General features: G+C 41.1%; 1 protein-coding gene across 3 annotated transcripts in view; it reads right to left on the bottom strand.

Moving 5' to 3' along the window:
• Window positions 1-24,102, bottom strand: part of LOC117394814 (zinc finger protein 236-like) — a 120,695-nt gene that overhangs the window by 82,305 nt on the left and 14,288 nt on the right. For all 3 annotated transcript variants that reach the window (XM_033993414.3, XM_033993415.3, XM_033993417.3), the window contains exons 7-10: window positions 18,909-19,031; window positions 18,398-18,580; window positions 4,510-4,726; window positions 1,009-1,281 (exon numbers count right to left, since the gene is read on the bottom strand). In XM_033993414.3, the coding sequence (XP_033849305.3) occupies window positions 1,009-1,281; window positions 4,510-4,726; window positions 18,398-18,580; window positions 18,909-19,031 (796 nt within the window). The remainder of the gene's footprint in view (window positions 1-1,008; window positions 1,282-4,509; window positions 4,727-18,397; window positions 18,581-18,908; window positions 19,032-24,102) is intronic.

Below are 24,102 nucleotides of genomic sequence, written 5' to 3'. Positions count from 1 at the left end.
GCAGTGTTAGAGCGTCCAGATTGCTGTAATGAAACCGGGTTAGTTTAACCCAGCTGTTGTTGAAAAAACACTTTGCTGTATGACTGTATCCCAGAAACCACTGTAATGTATACACGTTCTTCTTTCTTTTTTTCCCCCTCGTAAATGTCGTTGTTTATTTTCATTGAACACGGGAGCAGAACGGAGGATCTACGAGAACGTGCCGAAGTAATCAAAAGGAGAATAATTCAGATGGGGGAAAAAATGCCCATGCCATAGTAAATAAATTAGATGGGCATTTGCACAAAGGGAAAATCTGGGGTGGATAAGACATTCTTTAATTTAATTAAAAGTCACTACAGTACATTAGCATATCTGACTGTACCAATGGAATATGACAAGAATAAATCCTCCTGTATTTTAATTAGGGCTTTATTCTCGTCTCATGTAACCAGAGGGATTATGGCAACGTACTACCGCAAAGCACTAGGGGATATCGGAGAATACTGTGTAACCAGACTTGTACACGGTTCACTTCCAGATTACAGTGAAACCAGTTTATCTAACCCAGTTATGCCGAAAACCAAGTTCGAGACTACCAGCTAAGTAGGTTTCAAACTCGGTTGTTGACTTGAATATTATTTTTATTATTATTGTTATCATTTTTATTATTTCTATGGAGCATTTCTATGTTGATTGCGTTGGATTTCGTCATCATGAGTTTTGCGCTCTCCAGTGCTATGTTTGGGTGTACTTTGCATCTTACAAGTCTGTGGTCATTTCCTGCCGCTGCCTTGGTCGGGGGTAGTCCAGCCTCTGGGGAATGAGGGCCATGTTTTTGCCTGTGCTTTCATTATGAGGGGGTTGGCCATAACTCACCACGATGGCCAGACGGGCTGGTGAGTGCCCCTTCCAGAAGGGGAGAAGGGGAGGGCCTGTGTCACCACAGTTAAACTGTCTTTGGGGAAAGTTAGACATCTCTTTACCTCATAAATAACAAGACTGAATACAATTCTGAATGGTTCGTACCTGTATGCAGGCGCATGTGGACCTTCATGCTCCCCGACGTGGAAAAGCACTTCATGCAGAATTGGCACTTAAAAGCTTTAATGCCAGTGTGTGTCTTCATGTGAGCTGTGAGGGTGCTCTTGACTGCGAAGGCACGGAAGCACTGCTTGCACTTGAATGGCTTCTCATGTGTGTGGATGCGGATGTGACGCACCAGGTCACTGGGCTTCTTAAATTCTTTGGCACAGTAAGGACACACGTGCCACCGGATGCCGTTTTCCTCTCGGATAGAACCTAGGACACAAGTCAAGTGAAACAAATTAACACAAAACTAGCTAGCTGATGATTCAGGGATGGAATTGCATTATCAGCTTCACCTATGCCAGGTTTTAATACAAGTTTGATTAGCCACAGTGTATAGGTAACAATCACAGGTGGCATTTAAACTCTAAAAACTACATTTTCCTTGTTTTTGGAACTTCACACAAACAGTGTATCTGCTCTGGGTTATACAGTTACAATCTCTGATGCTTGATTATAACCTTGTCAGGTCACACACTAGCAATGAAATTAGCTACACCATAAATTGTGTTTAAATTTTAAATGGGCAAAGCAGCAATCAACAAATTCAAGAAATCACAATCAATCTACATCATTGATAGTTGTATAAAGACATAATAGATTGGCACATTTTAAAATCGGACCGCAATTTGACACATCTGTTCTAGGATCCCCCTCTTGTTGTCTTTAAAAGAGGAATTTTAGGGATCGTCTGGTTAAAACTGATTTGCCTCCCTCTCCTCAACAAGTACTTTTAACACCTATCGAGCATGTGCTCAATGTAACAGCACTTTGGAATGCCATTCTTTCAAACACCCATTTACTGGTAAAATGATTCCTATTAAAGTTATAATCTCCATATAATTGCTCCACAAAGGGAGTGATATACTTGATACAATGCCCTTGCACTAAAGAGCACTAAACGTGCTCTTAAAACTAGAAAAGCTGAATATCGTAGCACGATAAGATGTAAAAATGAAACCTATCCAGTTGCTGCCCATTTTATAGAAGCCAAACATTCGATTTCATCTCTTAGATATTTTGGTATAGAAAAGGTTGTATTTTCAAGGAGGGGTGGTGATTTTGATACTTTTCTCTTAAAAGCTTTTTGGATCCATAATCTAAAAACTCTTATTCCTAATGGTATGAATATTGATTTTGATCTTAGATTGTTCCTTTAATTCATTATTATGACTATTATTGTGCATGATTACTATTGATGAATTATGCAACATTATTCAATTGATTCTATACTTATTAATTAATAACTTGTTTCAATCTATTATGTCTTTATACAACTATCAATGATGTATATTTGATTGTGATTTCTTAATTTGCTGATTGTCAACATCTGCTACTTTGTCTATAAAAAAACAGTCTATTAGTGTTTTTTATAACCTGATGAAGGCTTTGCAGCCGAAACATTGGTTTCTTTCTCAAAACATTTTGTAAACGTTTATGAGTATGTTTGAGTGTGCGGCTTCCTTTTTTTCTTCGTTGATTTATGCTTTGCTCCGTTGTCCGGCACCTTGGCTATGCTGCTTGGGTGTGCGTCTACTTTTTGTTTTTCTAAATTTTAAATGGAACATAAATGCAAATAAAATCACTATTACAGCGAACCACTATTAAACTACAGCTTTCGCTAATTTAAATTTTAATGTGTGTTTGTAAATGTTTTATATTCATTCTCAAAGGTGTGATAAATTGCAAGTTTAGAAACATCATTGCAGTGCTGTAAAATAATACCATATAAAGTGCAGTGAAAAAGTATTTGCCCGTCTGATTTTCTGCATTTTTGCATATTTTTGACACTGAATGTTATCAGATCTTCAACCAAAACCTAATATTAGATAAAAGGGACCCTGAGTGAACAAATAACACACAAATTTGATACATATTTCATTTACTTATTAAAGAAAGTTATGCAACACCCAATGCCCCCGTCTGAAAAAGTAATCGCCCCCTTAGACTCAATAACTGGTTACGCCACCTTTAGCAGCAATAACTGCAACCAAACGCTTCCTGTAGTTATTGATTAGTCTCTCACAGCGCCGTGGAGGAATTTTGGCCCACTCCTCCATGCAGAACTGATTCAACTCAGTGACATTTGTCGGTTTCTGAGCATAAACTGCTCGTTTCAGGTCCTGCCACAACATCTCAATGGGGTTTAGGTCTGGACTTTGACTAGGCCATTCCAAACTTTCTTGTTCTTCAACCATTCTGATGTGGACTTGCTTGTGAGTTTCGGATCATTGCCTTGCTGCTGCCTAGCTGCGCTTCAGCTTCAGCTCACGGACGGATGGCCTGACATTCTCCTGTAGAATTCTGATACAGAGCAGAATTCATGGTTCCTTCAATGATGGCAAGGCATCCAGGTCCTGATGCAGCAAAGCATCCCCAAACCATGACACTACCACCACCATGCTTGACCACTGGTATGAGGTTTTTACTGTGGAATGCAGTGTTTGGTGTTCGCCAGACATAACGGGGCCCATGTCGGCCAAAAAGTTCCACTTTTGACTCATCTGTCCATAGAACATTGAACTCTTGAGGATCATCGAGGTGCTTTTTGGCAAACTTGAAACGAGCATTCATGTTCTTCTTAGTGAGCAATGGTTTCCACCTTGCTACTCTGCCATGAATCCCATTTTTGCCCAGTGTCTTTCTGTTGGGGAAGTCATGAACACTGACCTTAGCCGAGGCAAGAGAGGCCTGCAGATCCCTGGATGTTGTTCTAGGGTTCTTTGTGACTTCCTGGACGATTTTACGGAGAGATTTTGGCAGGACGGCCACTCCTGGGAAGATTCTCCATTTGGAGTGGTTGGAGCCCCAGAGCCTTAGAAATGGCTTTGTAGCCCTTTCCAGAGTGATAGGCATCAACAACTTTTTTTCCGGAGGTCTTCAGGAATTTCTTTTGTTCGTGGCATGATTTGCCTCTAGAACCTGTGTGCTGACAACTTCACTCTGATGGTAAGGGCCAAAGTTAGTCAGATTTATATTGGGCATGGCTGGCCCAAATCAGGCCTGGTTGTTAACCAAAGTACTCAAACAGCTGACCCTAATTATCCCTTTAATTGGGCAATAACTTTTTCACACCTGAAGATTGCATGTTTGATTACCTTGCACACCAAACAAATGAAAGAAGCACCAAACTTTGGTGTCATTTTTTCTCTCAGACTCCCTTATATACTACTACAATCCACAAAAAAATCTGACCAAATACAATGTGAAAAATGTGCAAAAATGCAGAAAATCAGGCAGGGGGCAAATACTTTTTCACGGCACTGTATCTTGATTATTAATATATTAAGATATTGTCCAGATCTGGCAATTTACTATGAAGTAGAAACTAAGGGTGCAGCTTCTTGGGCTGATAGAGACATATGGTGAAAACCTTTATGTAGTTGTTACTTTGAATGCTCATTTCCTTTGTCACATTAAAGGCATTAATGTGTATATTACCTGGCATTTGCATGGGCTTTTTATAAACCCCTTTCCTCTCTTTCCTAGTGACTTTCTCTGAGCTGGATTCTTTGTCTGGGTCCAGCTGGTCAGCTGGTACTGGGAAGGTGGGAGCATCCTGGGATTGGCTCTGGGACCCCAGAGTTCTTGCCCCAGTGCTGTTTTGGGGATGGGACTGTACTGGTATAGCACTCAGACCACTGTTCTCCAAAGCTTGCTAAATCCAAAAAATATAAAAGACCATTAACAAAACACAATCCAAACGTTCAAGTAAAAACTATGATAAAATGCCAGATTTCAGACATCAGTTTAGTCGTACTTACTTCACATAATCGTTTTTCTTAACCCATGGTGTTTGCTTCTTAATCTTTCCTCATTATTAAGCAAACCGGTTTCATAAAAGACATTTTGGTTTCCCTAAATCAAACAGAATGATTTGATAACCGAGATGGTCCATGAAACACTAAACCATGGATGTAGAATTTTATCTAAACTCAGGTGTTTTTTTTCTTCATTTTATCTATCAAGGCTTGAAATGAGTTTCTGTTTTGATGTTGGTGCCCAGTGATGGTGTGCTGTCAATCTCTTTCATCTGCAAATCCCTTAGATAATCAGAGAGAGAGAGATTCCGGTATAAAATGTAGATATCAAGCATCCCATCAGGACACTAGATTTAATTTGCCTTCACCTATTTAATTTAACTTTTTGGCTTCCATGTAGCATTGAAGCATCAGTCAACACCGCAGAAAAATCTGTGGCAAAATCCAATAAGTGTTCATAAGAGAATGTTTTTTTTTTTACATTTTATAGTCACACTCTGTCTCTGTATTCAATTTCAAACAAACAGAAAATATTTGTAACTTTGTCTCATTTTATGTAGAGTAGCACTTTGGGAACATATAGGGTATTTTACAGTAAATCTAACAGAAAAAGTAAGAAGGAAGAATAAACACGGGACATCATGATTAATTACTGTATCATATTGTAATGGGTAGACTGCACTGCAAAACATGTTTACTAACAGTAAACATGATTTCAAATCATCAAGGTATTTGTAATAGCTCTAGTAAATATTACTGTATTTGACATGTACAAAAAGAGCTCAGCTATATATACTTGTGCATTTTTTTATTATTTAGCACATCTTTATATGGCTAACCAGTTTATATATAAATACTGATATAGACAGACAGATAGATGGACAGATACTAGTAGATTAGATAGATATATAGTCAGAGATAATTAAAAAAGAACAAACAGCTCTATATCCAATGAGAATCAGGGTGCAATAGGATGCTCAGCAATCACTAGAAATTAAAGTAGTAATTGATAATCTGAAAACTCACTATTTTATAATTATTAAAATATTCCTCAGACCCTTTACTTACTAAATACCTTGGTATCCCTGAATAGATAATCATCTCCTCTTTAAAAATATGCTAAATATTTTAATGAGCAAGACATCTCACAAGCAGAATGGTACGCCAAAATAGTCTTCTTTTATTTCTAGAAAAGCAGTAAAACTGGGGATGGGGAGTTTGTTGACAGATAATTTCACTCAGACTACTTGCTTACTAAATATCTTGGTATCCCTGAATAGATCATTGCCTCCTCTTTAAAAATATGCTAAGGATCCGTCTCACAAAATCAGTGGTACCCTAAATAGGATTAATTTACTAACAATGCTGAATGACTGGGTGGAGCATTTGTTCTGTATTTTAAATTATTTTCCTGGGGGATGACTTGCCAAGACTGGTACAGTATTCAATGTACTGTTGTCCTAGGCAGGCCTTAGCCAAAAACCTATTTTTGAGGGCAAAGAGAAAACGTCATCCCAGTCATCCTGCATTGGCAGTAAATGGATCATGTCTGGGGTACCACAGCACCTGCTGGAGACTGTTCATTAAAATCTCTTACATATTTTTAAAGAGGAGATGATTTTCTATTCCGATACCAGGGTATTTATTGTATTAAATTTAAAACTACTGCCAAATGGCAGAAACATAGGCGATACAGAAGGAAACAAAGTACGATCCCTTTATCCTGCATCTGACTATATGTTATGCAAATCAGTCAACTAGTTGATTTATATATATATATATATATATTTATATATATATATATATATATATATATATATATATATATATATATATATATATATATATATATATATTGTAACCCGGTTGGTATTAGTTACGTAATGTGTAGGATAGCCAGAAGGTGTAGAACAGGGTGAACAGATGGACGCCACACAGGAAATGCAAAACTACAGTAACTTTTATTGTGCTGCTGCTCTTTCTGCGTTATCCACAACACAACATAGAGTGTCCCTGTAGTCTTGAGGGAGTAAATCATACACGTAATAAAGTTCAGGATTGTCTCAGGTCCGTCGCTCACCATCCACTTAAACCTCCTGGCGTGGAACTGCAAGGTGAGTAGGTTCAGCTTTCTAGTGGGCACTCCCAACCCTTATAAACCACAGTTACTTTATTCCTGCGTTGCATACAGTTCCTCCAGTCCCCTCTAGAGGCAGTGCACAGACAGGCCACCCCTCCTCCAGCGAGTACGTTGGTTCAGCTCTGCTGCTCCTGGGTTACAGAGGTCCTGTACTGCAGGGTGGACACGACTGCCCCTCCTGGTACTTGGTGGAAGTCCTTTATATGCTGCAGGTCTTAAAGTTAAAAAGTATACCGTCCAGAGACCAATCCTAACAACTAATAAAACAGTACTTCAAATAAAGCACACGGTGTTTTTTCTTCCACTGTACACCGTGTGCGCCAATCTCTGCTCCTCTCAGCCTTTGTTCCCCGTAGCTCAGAGGTATAACCGTCACTGACTTATATGCATTGTAAATCCACTCCGTTGAGTAAAAAGAATTAAACACGCTGTTACTTCACGTCCCACAAGAACAGACGCGCACTTTCTGTGTGCACAAGCAGTGTGGTACTTCCCAGCAGCGTCCTCGGTGTTGTTAGTGCACCGCAAGAATCTTAACAATCAGTCAGTCCCACAAAGAACGCCAGTTCCCTGTACACATTAACACAGGCCGTCTGTCTGGTAACAGCGAATGAATAACAATGCAAAAACCTGGGTTTACATACCCTTCCTTTAAGCCTCTGTACTTCGTCCAACTTAAAAAGACGTTTCAATTGCTGGTTGTTTTTTATAAATCCGAAGTGCCTCTTCAGGTTAATAAAAGAAGGCTTACAGCTTTCCTTCTTCATAAACTGAACTGTGCTTCGTTGTTCAATTTAAATCTTCCACCGTACGCCGTCTCCAACTACTTCAACAAATTTAATATTGTAGATTTTCGCCGTCTCTACAATCAACACGGAACTCTCCACCGTTCCTACGACCCCCCTCTCATTAGCTTTGCCAGTCAATTTAAACCTGCGCTAATTACCCGGTATGCATTGACTGGTCACGCTAATGATTATGGGTTCTGTAGTTCACTCTATCCCTTACTTCTCACAACGGGATTTAAAAACAACCAGCAACACATTCATCTCCTTTATACAGCGATTTCATTTTGGTACAACCGTTCCTTTTACTTCCTTTACTTTATTGTACCCTCTGTATACCTCATTCCTTCTACATATCCTCCCACTCAGCTCTAACCTACCGGTTCGAGCGACCTTACTACCCCAACAATGTATTCTAGAGAGGCCATCAGCATTGGCATTCTGCTTACCACTACGATGTTCAATTGTGAACTTGTAAGGCTGTAAAGCTAGAAACCATCTAGTTACTCTCGCATTCCGTTCTTTATTTTCCTTCATCCATTTCAGCGGCGAGTGATCAGTGACTAAGATGAATTCTCGTCCTAACAAATAGTACTTTAAGGACTCAATTGCCCACTTCACAGCCAAGCATTCCTTTTCCACTACTGCGTAACGAGTCTCTCTAGGCAAGAGCTTCCTGCTTAAATACATGACTGGGTGCTCTACACCATTCTTTATCTGCGACAGTACTGCTCCTAGTCCTATTTCAGACGCATCTGTCTGCAAGATAAATTTATTTGCAAAATCAGGTACCGTTAACACTGGTTCACTACACAATATTTTACTGATCTCACGGAACGCTGCCTCCGTCTCCGTGGTCCAGTTAACCTTATTCAAAGCTGACTTTTTAGTTAAATCAGTTAGTGGTGCTGCAATGGTTGAGAATTCTGGTACAAACCTCCTGTAATACCCTGCCAAACCTAAAAATGCCCTCACTTGCTTTTTCGTTTGCGGGGTTGGCCAGCTCTTTATGGCTTCTACCTTATTGACCTGAGGTTTGATAATACCACCACCTACCACATACCCTAAATACTTTGCTTCTTTCAAGCCTACATAACACTTCTCAGGGTTCGCTGTTAAACCTGCGTCCCTTAAGCTACCCAAAACGGCTTCCACCTTTTTTAAATGATCTTCCCACGACTCTGTAAACACGACAATGTCATCAATATACGCAGAGGCATACTCTAAATGAGGTCTTAGAACTTTATCCATTAGGCGTTGGAACGATGCCGGTGCGCCATGCAACCCAAAAGGCATTACCTTATACTGGTACAATCCCCACGGTGTGGAAAAAGCTGTTTTCTCCCGTGCACCCAGTGTTAATGGGATTTGCCAATATCCTTTGGTAAGGTCCAACGTTGTTAAATACCTCGCCTTACCTAGCCTCTCAATAAGCTCATCTACCCTTGGCATGGGGTAGGCATCAAACTTTGATACAGCGTTTAACTGTCGGAAGTCATTACAAAAGCGCCAAGTGCCATTGGGCTTAGCCACCATGACAATTGGGCTACTCCATGGGCTATGCGACTCTTCAACTACGTCTAGGGTTTTCATTAACTCTAGTTCTTTCAGAACATCTGCTTTCTTTGCTTCCGGTATGCGGTATGGTCTGACTCTAACTTTAACACCCGGGGCTGTCACAATGTCATGCTCTATAACACTTGTTCGGCCCGGTGTTAAGGAAAACACTTCACTGTGCCGTTGTACCATTCTACGTACTTCTTGTACCTGTTTTTCTGCAAGGTCCGGTCCTACGTTTATTTGACCCTCTTTACCACCTTTCTCCATATTATTTTCTACGGGTGTCTCTGGACTGCGAATTGCCTGTCCAGTTTCAACTGTTAAAGCTTCTCTATCTACCCATGGCTTTAATAAATTAACATGATATAGCTGTTCCTTCTTACGCTTATCATGTTGGCGCACCTTATAATTTACTGGCCCCACTGCCTCGATAATTTCATAAGGTCCCTGCCAATGGGTAAAGAGCTTACTTTCTGGAGTAGGGACTAACACCATCACTCTATCTCCAGGGTTAAACTGACGAACTTTAGCCAATTTGTTATACTGCACTGCCTGTTTCCTCTGTGCCTGTTTAAGGTGACTAGTGACAATGGGAGTGACCCTATCTATCCGGTCCTGCATTTGGATAATGTGGTCCACTATATTTTTACCTACTTTGTTTTGCTCCTCCCACGTTTCTCTGGCAACGTCTAATATTCCCCGTGGTTGACGCCCATACAACAATTCAAATGGCGAGAAGCCTGTGGAAGATTGGGGTACTTCTCTAACTGCAAACATTAAGTAGGGTAACAGTAAATCCCAGTCTTTCCCATCCTTGGATATCACCTTCCTTAACATTGATTTAAGGGTTTTATTAAAACGTTCTACTAATCCATCCGTTTGTGGATGGTAAACAGATGTTTTAATTGGCTTTATTTGCAGCAATTTACACAAATCTTTCATCAGCTTACTGACGAACGGGGTCCCTTGATCCGTCAGGATCTCTTTGGGGATTCCCACCCTAGAAAATACCTGGATTAACTCTTTGGCAATGGTTTTTGATGCCATGTTCCGTAAAGGAATCGCTTCAGGGTATCTAGTGGCGTAATCTAAAATTACCAGAACATATTCATGTCCCCTAGCTGATTTATTCAGCGGACCTACCAGATCCATAGCTATCCTTTCGAAGGGTACCTCTATAATAGGCATAGGCTGTAGAGGAGCTCTGAAACTAGGTCTGGGGCTAGCTCTTTGACATTCCGGACAGGATTTACAAAACCGTTCTACTTCTTTGTTAATCCCTAGCCAATAGAACCTTTGCACTATACGTTGTAATGTTTTCTCACTTCCCAAATGGGCACCAAACAAATGATTGTGTGCTAATTTTAACACTAGTAAACGATATGCCTTGGGTACCAACAGCTGTTCTACTTGATTACCATTAATTACCGTAACCCTATACAACAAGTCATTTTTAATGAGATAATGCTCTTGTGGGTTAACAGTTACATTCTCCACGGGCACATCATTAATAGAAACCACTTTCTCTCTAATGTTTATTAGCGTGGGATCCTGCGCTTGATCCCGCCCAAAATTCCTGGTTGAAGGAGAAAATGTATCATACCAATTATCTACCCCACCGTCATTTATCTCCACAACCTCTTCACCAGTTTCCTCTAATATGTCACTGGGGGAGCACTGGGTGCTTACACCTTTCCCCGCCCTTTTTCCAACTTCTCCCACCAAGACATTTCTACCTGGTGACACTTTCCATTTTTCTAGGCGTCTTTGTCGACGACTCTTATAAATTTTATGGGGCCGTGGCCCTTCAAACAAGGATGCATCGCTAAATGGAAACAACGTTACTAGACTCTCATCAGTAGTATTCCCTACTGTACCTTTTAGCTTTGGGCATGCCAATTCCCTCTTTATGGTTACCAGGTCTTTGAATCCTGGATAATCTCTACCAAGGATTACACGATGGGGTAAACTGCGCACCACACCCACTCTCAGAGTGTACACTTGCCCTTGAAATAACACAGTAGCCAGAGTGGTGGGGTAACATTTCACATCCCCATGTATACATGTAATACCTATGGTGAAATTATTGTCCAATTGGTTTGTAGCTATTAAATCTGCTGCTACTAAAGTTAATGAGCTACCAGTATCAATGACAGCGTTAACTATGGTTCCATTTATACCTACTTCTGCTACATAGGGAGCTTTGCCTTCCAGCTTCCCTGGTATTACAATGCTACCACAAAAGTGATGCCCCATATTGCACTGCATAGGCTCTTCCGTCTGCGGACAGTGCCTAGCAATGTGACCCATTGCATTACATTTATAACATTTGTAAAAAGAGTAATCCATTCCCTCTCGTTTACATGTTATACCACGCCCCGCCCCCTGCATTTGTCCCTTCACGACTGTATGCCGCTCTTCATTACCCCTTGTAGAGGGCTTACCCGTCTTGAAGTAGGCTCGCTGCTTCCTTTCCACCGGGTCAGGTGTTGAAGTTTTAGGACTGGGGTTCGCAGTTGTGCGCACCAACTCTTCGGCCGCTAGTTGGCGTTCCACCAATGAGATAAACTCATTCAGTGTAGTTGGATCTCCTTGGCCCACCCACTTTCTCATAGGCGATGGAAGGGCTCTGAGATATCGATCCATCACCAGGAGATCAATAACCTGGTGACTGCTGTTCTCATCTGGTTTTAGCCACCGCTTGGCTAAGTGGATGAGATCAAACATTTGCGATCTTGGCGGTAGTGACATCTTGAAGCTCCATGCGTGATATTTTTGGGCTCTCAAAGCAGTAGTAATCCCAGCCCGGGCTAAGATCTCAGCTTTGAGTACGTCGTAACTGTCAGCTTCCTCTTGAGCCAGGTCAAAGTAAGCTTTTTGGGCCTCTCCAACCAGAAAAGGTGCGACAATTCCGGCCCACTTATCACGTGACCAGCCCTCTCGTATTGCAGTCCTCTCGAAGGCTAAGAGATAGGCCTCGATGTCGTCTCCGCTTGTCATCTTGTTCAGGACATGTGTTGACCTGATTGATGCATTGGTTGCAGATGGAGTAGAGGAAGTAGGGGCTGTAGCCACTTGTTCCAACCGTTGAAAAATAGCCACTCTTTCTACCCTTGCTTCATGTATCTGTTCATTCTGCAACCGGTTTGCTTCCTGTTGCGCACTGGCCATGTTTATCATGGTCTGTAGCAAGACGTCCATGTTTGCCATGTTCAATGGTGTTCTTCGGTCAGGTGGGTACTGTAGTTGAATCCTGCAGTTTTGGCTATCCCACCGCTGCCACCAAGTGTAACCCGGTTGGTATTAGTTACGTAATGTGTAGGATAGCCAGAAGGTGTAGAACAGGGTGAACAGATGGACGCCACACAGGAAATGCAAAACTACAGTAACTTTTATTGTGCTGCTGCTCTTTCTGCGTTATCCACAACACAACATAGAGTGTCCCTGTAGTCTTGAGGGAGTAAATCATACACGTAATAAAGTTCAGGATTGTCTCAGGTCCGTCGCTCACCATCCACTTAAACCTCCTGGCGTGGAACTGCAAGGTGAGTAGGTTCAGCTTTCTAGTGGGCACTCCCAACCCTTATAAACCACAGTTACTTTATTCCTGCGTTGCATACAGTTCCTCCAGTCCCCTCTAGAGGCAGTGCACAGACAGGCCACCCCTCCTCCAGCGAGTACGTTGGTTCAGCTCTGCTGCTCCTGGGTTACAGAGGTCCTGTACTGCAGGGTGGACACGACTGCCCCTCCTGGTACTTGGTGGAAGTCCTTTATATGCTGCAGGTCTTAAAGTTAAAAAGTATACCGTCCAGAGACCAATCCTAACAACTAATAAAACAGTACTTCAAATAAAGCACACGGTGTTTTTTCTTCCACTGTACACCGTGTGCGCCAATCTCTGCTCCTCTCAGCCTTTGTTCCCCGTAGCTCAGAGGTATAACCGTCACTGACTTATATGCATTGTAAATCCACTCCGTTGAGTAAAAAGAATTAAACACGCTGTTACTTCACGTCCCACAAGAACAGACGCGCACTTTCTGTGTGCACAAGCAGTGTGGTACTTCCCAGCAGCGTCCTCGGTGTTGTTAGTGCACCGCAAGAATCTTAACAATCAGTCAGTCCCACAAAGAACGCCAGTTCCCTGTACACATTAACACAGGCCGTCTGTCTGGTAACAGCGAATGAATAACAATGCAAAAACCTGGGTTTACATACCCTTCCTTTAAGCCTCTGTACTTCGTCCAACTTAAAAAGACGTTTCAATTGCTGGTTGTTTTTTATAAATCCGAAGTGCCTCTTCAGGTTAATAAAAGAAGGCTTACAGCTTTCCTTCTTCATAAACTGAACTGTGCTTCGTTGTTCAATTTAAATCTTCCACCGTACGCCGTCTCCAACTACTTCAACAAATTTAATATTGTAGATTTTCGCCGTCTCTACAATCAACACGGAACTCTCCACCGTTCCTACGACCCCCCTCTCATTAGCTTTGCCAGTCAATTTAAACCTGCGCTAATTACCCGGTATGCATTGACTGGTCACGCTAATGATTATGGGTTCTGTAGTTCACTCTATCCCTTACTTCTCACAACGGGATTTAAAAACAACCAGCAACACATTCATCTCCTTTATACAGCGATTTCATTTTGGTACAACCGTTCCTTTTACTTCCTTTACTTTATTGTACCCTCTGTATACCTCATTCCTTCTACAATATATACTCTCTTCTCACTACATAAATAATATGTGATCACAATGTGAAGTGAATGTCAACCATGTGCTTTCACTGTGTGTTGATCGCACATTTAGGAAGCATGGATACAGTATAAATAGATGCACATACACTGAGGAAATTGCTGTCAGAAGTAGCACAAAGTGCTAAATAAAATATCTGTTCTGTTCTTGCACGGGAAGTCAACATTGGCCCTTCAAATCCTTAGTTTTTAAATGAAGACAAACCAGGTCCTAAAACACTACATCATTTAATCATTCATATTAAACCTGCAATGGAATGTCTCTCTAGGACTGGAGACATCCCCTGCATTAGGGGGAAAAAACTCCTGCAATCAGCCATTCATTTTTGTGCAACTTAAAGAGTAAGTAGCGAGGTTCTGAAGAATATAGTGTTATATGTCCCCAAGTGTTGCTACAACTGTTTAAATAACGTACCTGTCATTATTTTTTTTCATTGTTAACATCCTGACAACTTTTAAATTGTCAGCTCTAGTGCACTTGAGTTTGAGATCAGTGGTGTGTTCTCTGATCACTACCGGAAGTTCAAAATAAGTGTATAACATTGTTCATTTGTTTTATGATTTTAGGCATTTAGGATTTAAAGAGCAAGTAAAAATTACTTATGTGTATGAAAAGTAATTACAAAATAATGTATTTATATCAGAAATTTAAAACCACAAACTTGTCTTAGCACACAGTATATTTCAAAGGAAGTAAAATCCACATATTTAAGCAAACTCTGTTTGGTTTTGCAATAATTCCACACAGAAACAAGTAGTGAAAGAAAGACCGAACCAGACACTAGAGAGTGACACGGGAATAAAACTTCAGTCCTGTCAAAAATGTTCCTGTCCCATCCCATCCCATCCCATGAAAGAGTCATCATTTCCAATCCTGTCACATCCTGTACCGTCCCGTCCCGTTCCATAACTTTTTTTATTTTTAATTCCTGTCCCAACCTGTCCTGTCAAAAAAAATCCCATCCCATCCCATCCCATGGAGGTACAGATATTTTTGTATTCATGTATAAAATTAGGTTTTACAGGGTTTTGCTTTTTTTTTTTATTATCATTTGTTTATTTCGCAGACGTCTTTATCCAAGGCGACTTACAGAGACTAGGGGGTGTGAACTATGCATCAGCTGCAGAATCACTTACAACAACAACTCACCCGAAAGACGGAGCACAAGGAGGTTAAGTGACTTGCTCAGGGTCACACAATGAGTCAGTGGCTGAGGTGGGATTTGAACCGGGGACCTCTTGGTTACAAGCCAGTTTCTTTAACCACTGGACCACACAGCCTCCATTTAACACTATACTACTATTAATTTGTTTTTAGTTTTTTCAGAAAAAATACAGTACAAGCACAATGTCTTTATAAGCACAATGTGCAATATAATGATGTAATATATAAATTCGGTAATATAAAAATAACTGTTTAGAGTTTTGTGTGGCAGTTTCAGTTTCTAAACCGGTTACTAAGCAACGCGGCTCAGAGATTTTAGTATGTCAGTGAAATACAGTACTATGAACCATTCATTCATTAAAAAAATAAACAACAAAATAAAAAACATGGTTTCATAAAAGTTCAGGGAGTATCCATCATGTATTTATTTATTAAAATCGTAGTATTATACATACCCCTTCAAGGTAGCGCCGTAGCAGAACCTCCAAAATAGTAGCTGCTACGGCCAAATCGTAGCCGTTGGCATACATAAGTTTGAACACACATTTCCATTGGACTTGAACTTCTTAAAAATGGAATTTAGACAGTTTTCTAAAAATAACGAACTTAAGTACCGTGCCTATTTAAACATAGATAGATAATCACAGCATGTACTTGTGTATTTGCACGTGTATGTTTGTGTGTGTGTGTGTACTTTTTATCTGCATTTTGTCTGTAAACTGTCAATAATATTACTTGACCACAGTTTTACAGAAACTGATTATTCAGCAAAAGATCTGACCGGTACATCTTGTAGCTCATATAGTGATATTTCTTGTTGAATAAAGACTGAATCAGCAAAACAATGCACATACAATGAATTGTATATGCTAGGTTTCAGATCGATCTAAGTAAATGCAGAAGACATTTTACAATGCTATAACATATACTCACTGTATTTCGTACACTTCGAGTAAAAAAGGAGATCTTACATGAAAACATAGGTTGTTTGTACATATATATATATATATATACAGTACTGTGCAAAAGTTTTAGGCAGGTGTGAAAAAATGCAGTAAAGTAAGAATGCTTTCAAAAATAGACATGTTAATAGATTATATTTATCAATTAACTAAATGCAAAGTGAGTGAACAGAAGAAAAATCTAAATCAAATCCATATTTGGTGTGACCGCCCTTTGCCTTCAAAACAGCATCAATTCTTCTAGGTACACTTGCACAAAGTCAGGGATTTTGTAGGCATATAGTCAGGTGTATGATTAAACAATTATACCAAACAGGTGCTAATGATCATCAATTCAATATGTAGGTTGAAACACAATCATTAACTGAAACAGAAACAGCTGTGTAGGAGGAATAAAACTGGGTGAGGAACAGCCAAACTCAGCTAACAAGGTGAGGTTGCTGAAGACAGTTTACTGTCAAAAGTCATATACCATGGCAAGACTGAGCACAGCAACAAGACACAAGGTAGTTATACTGCATCAGCAAGGTCTCTCCCAGGCAGAAATTTCAAGGCAGACAGGGGTTTCCAGATGTGCTGTCCAAGCTCTTTTGAAGAAGCACAAAGAAACGGGCAACGTTGAGGACCGTAGACGCAGTGGTCGGCCAAGGAAACTTACTGCAGCAGATGAAAGACACATCATGCTTACTCCCCATCGCAATCGGAAGATGTCCAGCAGTGCCATCAGCTCAGAATTGGCAGAAAACAGTGGGACCCTGGTACACCCATCTACTGTCCGGAGAAGTCTGGTCAGAAGTGGCCTTCATGGAAGACTTGCGGCCAAAAAGCCATACCTCCGACGTGGAAACAAGGCCAAGCGACTCAACTATGCACGAAAACACAGGAACTGGGGTGCAGAAAAATGGCAGCAGGTGCTCTGGACTGATGAGTCAAAATTTGAAATATTTGGCTGTAGCAGAAGGCAGTTTGTTCGAACGAAGGGCAGGAGAGCGGTACACGAATGAGTGTCTGCAGGCAACAGTGAAGCATGGTGAAGGTTCCTTGCAAGTTTGGGGCTGCATTTCTGCAAATGGAGTTGGGGATTTGGTCAGAATTAATGGTCTCCTCAATGCTGAGAAGTACAGGCAGATACTTATCCATCATGCAATACCATCAGGGAGGCATCTGATTGGCCCCAAATTTATTCTGCAGCATGACAACGACCCCAAACATACAGCGAAAGTCATTAAGAACTATCTTCAGCGTAAAGAAGAACAAGGAGTCCTGGAAGTGATGGTATGGCCCCCACAGAGCCCTGATCTCAACATCATCGAGTCTGTCTGGGATTACATGAAGAGAGAGAAGCAACTGAGGCTGCCTAAATCCACAGAAGAACTGTGGTTAGTTCTCCAAGATGTTTGGGCCAACCTACCTGCCGAGTTCCTTCAAAAACTGTATGCAAGTGTACCTAGAAGAATTGATGCTGTTTTGAAGGCAAAGGGTGGTCACACCAAATATTGATTTGATGTAGATTTTTCTTCTGTTCACTCACTTTGCATTTTGTTAATTGATAAATATAAACTATTAACATGTCTATTTTTGAAAGCATTCTTACTTTACAGCATTTTTTCACACCTGCCTAAAACTTTTGCACAGTACTGTATATATATATATATATATATATATATATATATATATATATATATATATATATATATATATATATATAAAGCTTGTAAGCTCGAAACTGAAGATTGGTCCATCTGGCAAATAGACAGCAATTTAGCCAGCCATCGGCTGGAAATGAGAAGGCCGTAAATGCAAAAATTACCTTTACCTGGACGTTATAGACTGGATACAGTATAATTTATCAGATACGCAGATATTTAAAACGTTGCTTCAGTACCGTAACTTAAAACACTCAACACAAGTTCAATGCTTGATCTAGTAAAAACTTCATAAAATAGGCACATGTTTTGTTAGGATAAAATGTAGTAATGTGCAAAACTTTTTTTTTTTTTACTCTACTGTCTCAAATAAGGTTTTTTTGCACTTTAAAGAAAGACTGTGGTAAAAAAAAAAAAAAAAAAAGGCTAGGACTGCTTGGTTGTGTGGTTAAGGTTAATGTTATGACAACAAATGCTTGGCTGTAAAGGATTAAGAGGGAAAAGGGCAAGCTTGTAATAAAGATAATTTAAAGTAGTTTAATAGAATAATTTGCCCCACCTGTAGGATGTCCTGATTAATCCCGGCCTCCATGCTAATGGACTGCACAGGTTGCTGAGCCTGAGTGTTCTCCCCTGTCACCTGCTCTGACAGCTCGAGCAGCTGCTGGATGACGTCTGTCACTGCTTCAGAACCCTCCACACCAGGAGCCAGGTGCCCAGTGACCGCCCCATCTTGCGGTTGCTGCAGGGACAGAAACAAAGTAGGAAGAATCTAGGTGATCTAAAGGCAAAATCTAAAAGTGTGAGAATGACACTGCATCAATTTGCACAAAAGCGCTCCTAACTATCTCTGTAACATTGTGCCTCATGTTTATTCTTCCTTTAAACTGCAAACTAGAGATCAAGAGATAGCCGTCAACTTCTACAGTTCAAACTCCTTTTCTCTGTACCCTTAAATGGATACTGTTAATCTGAGATCAAACCTTTGCGGCTTTGAAATAAACAATCTCTTAACATATTCATAAGTAAACCCAATCAACTGATGTAATATATATATAAGTTAAAAGTACCTGACAATTTTGTGGAGGGTCTATGAGGGAGATGTGCATTTTGCTTATGTGTGCATTTAGGCTGCCAAGTTTCTTGAACACACAGCTACAATCACAGCATCGGAACAATGGAACTCCCTTTAACTTTAAAAAAAAATATATAAAAAACATTATTAGTACAAGTATTAATGTTACCTATAAAAAGAAGCATACATTGGCTTGGTTTACATGCAAAAATTAAGTCCCACCATCTTGTCATGCTATTTTGTTAGTACCTTTCAGCCAATTTGTTTAGGCAGAGAAATTCTCCTTCAAAATTGAAATCACCTAATTAATATTAAAATATGGGATGGTATATTTAAATGTTTCTTTCAGTGTTCCGATTTGGCCTTGCGTGACTACTGATATCCTGCAGCTTTATTTGACCAACAAATACCATTTTTGCTACACATCCTTTGACTGCATATATATTTATATACATATTATACACATACATATATAATATCTACCAGGTTTCCTACAGAACAGTCGCTACAGCAATTCTGATCCGTATGATAGTCTATGAACAGAGCTAAAATCCAGCACTTTAGTTTAATGATGTAAAATACCCAGTCAAAATGTTTAATGTTCTTCTTAATGACATAATGTTCTTCTTCTTCTACTTCTTCTTCTTATTATTATTATTATTATAACTAGAGTTGCCAGCAACTTTACAGCTTCCAATAACAGTACCAGTACCAAACACTTTAGCAAATAGTGCAGAATGCCAGTACCAGTACCAAACACTTTAGCAAATAGTGCACAATGAATACATGGGTTACTATATGTGTTCCATAGTAACCATGACCCATAAGCCAGTTTTACATTTGACCTTTAGGAGAGGTCAAAGGTCACGGACAATGACATTTTTTGATAGATCATACATGGGTTACTATATGTGTTCCATAGTAACAATGGCCCTATCTGCACTCTACAAGGAGTTATTAACCAGTTTTATAAGTTGATGATGTCATCCAACGTGGCCGCCATGTTTTTTATTGTAGCAACTTCCCTTTATTATTATTATTTATTTCTTAGCAGACTCCCTTATCCAGGGCGACTTACAATTGTTACAAGATATCACATTATTTTTACATACAATTACATAATTTTTTTACACATTCTTTTTTTTAATACAATTACCCATTTATACAGTTGGGTTTTTACTGGAGCAATCTAGGTAAAGTACCTTGCTCAAGGGTACAGCAGCAGTGTCCTCCACCTGGGATTGAACCCATGAGCCTCCGGTCAAGAGTCCAGAGCCCTAACCACTACTCCCCACTGCTGCCCATTGCTGCCCTTGAACAAATCTTGAGGACAACCATACTAGGATCATGTGTGCCAATTTTTGGTTCAATCGGACTAGCGGTTTCAGAGACGAAGGTTTTTGTAAGCCAGTTTTGTATGTTGATGATGTCATCCAACATGGCTGCCATGTTTTTTATTGTAGCAACTTCCCTTGACCAAATCTTGAGGACAACCATAGTAGGATCATGTGTGCCAATTTTTGGTTCAATCGGACTAGCGGTTTGGGAGAAGATCTTTGTAGTTTGTGATTATGATGTCATGCAGCATGGCCGTCATACCACACAACCTCTCAGCGTCTTACAAACACCAGTTATTCTTGGACTAGCCCTCAATGAGTATACAAACTTTCAGCACTCTGTAATAAGTGGTTTTCGAAAGACGTTTTCAAAATGCTTTTTTTTTCAATCCAATATGGCGGCCAAACCATGTGACCTAGGACATATGTTCAATTAACATTTACCAACTTCCCATAAGCATCTAACATCCTACCAAATTTCGTCAATTTTCAAGCAACTTTTGGCGGAAAGAAGAAGAAGAAGAAGAAGAAGAAGAAGAAGACGACGACCTGCAATAACACTAGATGTAAGATTTTTTTGTTCCAGTATGGGGGAGCAACACCTTGTGCAGCTAGGTTGCAACTCACATCAACAATGCTGAATGCAGTTTGTGTGCCAATGTTTCCATTACAGTAATACACTGGATGTTTTATAAAGTGACATTTGAAAGCTTCTCTTTATTACCAACATTTGGCCTTTCTAGGGGAATGTGCTAATAAAAATGTGTTACAACAGCCCAATATGTCACACTTTAATCTGTTAATATGCCATCTGACAGTGCCACCAGTTTAGAGACGGGAGACATTTATAAAAGCCCAGGGGTTTATTAAACAGTTCATTTTAAGCCCAGCAAGTGACATCCTGTTATTCACAAATTCAATCAACCACCTTAAAATTATTTTCACTTCAGGTTTGATAACTTAACTGTTTCTGCAAATCTAAATGCAATTAAGATGTAATTATTAAGAAAATTAACAATTAGCATTCATTACAGTACATAAATCCTTTGTGATGTCATCCTCTGAAAATACATAATAACACCAGATTTTTATGCTATATAATAAATAGCTCTGATTCACGTTCTGGTGTGAGGTTGCTACAGAAGCAAGATAGCAATGGGGTCTATTCAAATTGAAACAATATATAGTTTAAACAATAATGATTTATTCGTACAACATGACAAAACAAACAATAAATGAACATTAGGTAATGGTTCTGATGAGCTAGCCTGTATCCACGTTCACAAGTGTTGTTTTAGGCTGGTTCCTGAATAAATTACCTTCATAATGGAAACCTTCGGTCAGGAGATGTGTCACTGAATTTGTAGTTTCAATCGAATTACTTCGATTACTTTGTGTCTGTATTGTTAATGAAGGCAATATGATCTTTAGAAGCATTGTTTGTGTACCATTAGAATGCAATATGATTACAGTATTTGTAAAATGACATCAGTTTTATAAAGTGTGTATTTGGAATTGGAGCAGGGTTGGCAGTACTGGAGTTGTATTAATGTATTGATTGAGCACTGAGCCCTGCTCTGGAAGATCAGGTCTTTACAAAGAAGTTTGTTTTTACCACATTTGCAATTAATTATCCAATCCATTACTGTATTATTTATTGGTTTTATTATCCTGTATCAGTGATTAACCAATCACAGCCAAGTGGTGACAACACGTGCTTGACAGGAAAAATCATGAATGAAACTGTTGTCTACGGAGGTGTCCAAGCACCCAGAAGATCCCTCCCACATTTCCCTTTTTGCCTTTTATTTTATCATTTCTGTAGTGTAGTCTCCCACCTCCATCGCCAGGAGACTACACGCTGCTCCCACCTTCGTCGCCAGGAGACTATGCGCTGCTCCCACCTTCACCGGCAGGAGCAGAGCAGCAGGAGCTGTCTCTACCTCAGCCACCTCCACCGCCAGGAGCAGAGCAGCAGGAGCTGCCTCTACCTCCGCAACTTCCACCAGCAGAGGGTCAATGCCTGCTGGGTCCACTTCCACCAGCAGAGGGTGAATGCCTGCTGAGTCCACTTCCACCAGCAGAGGGTCAATGCCTGCTGGGTCCACTTCCACCAGCAGAGGGTCAATGTCTGCTGGGTCCACTTCCACCAGCAGAGGGTGAATGCCTGCTGGGTCCATTTCCACCAGCAGAGGGTCAATGCCTGCAGGTATCACTTCCCCGACCACCATCTTCACCCCCAAGAGGAGAGGAGCAGGAGTTACTCTGTCTTCATCACCACCAGGGGAAGAGGTGCAGGAGCTGCCTCTCCCTTCACAAGAAAAAGTACCAGAACATGATGCTGGCATTCCTCAGCAACCACTGCATAGTCTGCTGAGGGGAGCACAGCGGAAAACAGCCCGGCCGCAGCAGCTATGAAGAGGGCCAGCACCGCCGCAGCCACTGCCACAGTGGCCAACCACAGCACCACGACTGGTCCTGACTCCGGCACCGCCCAAGGATGCCTGCCTCTCTTCGCCCAAGGATGCCTGCCTCTCTTCGCCCAAGGATGCCTGCCTCTCTTCGCCCAAGGATGCCTGCCTCGCTTCGCCCAAGGATGCCTGTTGCTCCGCATCGCCTGGGGCTGCCTGTTGCTCCGCATCGCCTAGGGCTGCCTGGTGCTCCGCATCGCCTGGGGCTGCCTGGTGCTCCGCATCACAGCAGGAAATACTGTGGCCGGAAACCCACCACGTGGAGCTGCCGGCCACGAAGAAGGGGGAGGAGGTCCGGAGACCACCAACCCCAGCAGCAGTTTCGCTGCCGGAGATCGTGGGGGAGGTCAGGAGACCTGCGCCCACTGGAGCACTTTCGCTGCTAGAAGTACTGTGGCCGGAGCCCCACCATGGGGGGCTGCTGGCTTTGGAGAAGGGGGAGGAGGTCTGGAGACCACCAACCCCGGCAGCAGTTTCGCTGCCGGAGATCGTGGGGGAGGTCAGGAGACCTGCTCCCACTGCAGCACTTTCGCTGCTGGAGATACTGTGGCCGGAGCCCCGGAAGAGGGAGCTGCCGGCTACGAAGAAGGGGGGAGGTCAGGAGACCATCCCCCAAGCAGCCTTTCCACTGCAGGAGTATGCCATCCCGCTGTCAGCATTGCTGCTGACAGCCTTACGACCTGTGGGCCCCTTGAAGCCTCCGGTCCTGGCCCAGGACTTTGTGCTGGACTTTTGGGCTTTTAAGGGGGGAGGTGGCCGTTGAGGCCATGTGTGCTGCGCACAAGGGGGGGTATATGTGGCAATGTGCCCCGCCCCTGTGTGCGTTTGTGTGTTATATGTTATATGTTACGTGTGCTGTGTTAATGTTGGTGTATAGAGATGGCTGCACGGGATATAAATGGGTGTGTGCAGCACGAGTTATTTAAAATGTATAATTGGATTTAGGCACAGGATTGCACATCACTTCACGTGCATTTAAAGTAATTAATATGCAAGCACGAGGTTGCACAAAATTAATTCACATGCTGGGATTCAAGTGAATAATTAATTAGTAATTGAATCCCGGCACAACAGTATATATAGGTGCACGTTTCACTGACTCGGGGTTGTGTGTTCGGTGAGTGGAGAACGGGTGTGGAGAGGAGAGAAAGTAAAATAAACAAAGATAATAATAATAATAATAATAATAATAAGTATTTCACTCACCGTGTTTGTTTGTCTGTTCGTGCACTGTTTACTGCTTTATCGTTTTGTTCGTCTATTTATTTTGGCGTAAAGTGCCGTGTCCTGTTTTCTGTTTGTTTAAACCTTTTATTTTATGATGATTTCCATTACACGAGAGTAGATGTTAAAACTTCATGCTGATTTGAACTCGGCTCTC

The sequence above is a fragment of the Acipenser ruthenus genome, chromosome 3, assembly GCF_902713425.1.
Source record: "Acipenser ruthenus chromosome 3, fAciRut3.2 maternal haplotype, whole genome shotgun sequence".
In the NCBI taxonomy this organism is placed as follows: Eukaryota; Metazoa; Chordata; class Actinopteri; order Acipenseriformes; family Acipenseridae; genus Acipenser; species Acipenser ruthenus.
This window is presented reverse-complemented; position numbering and strand designations above follow the sequence as displayed.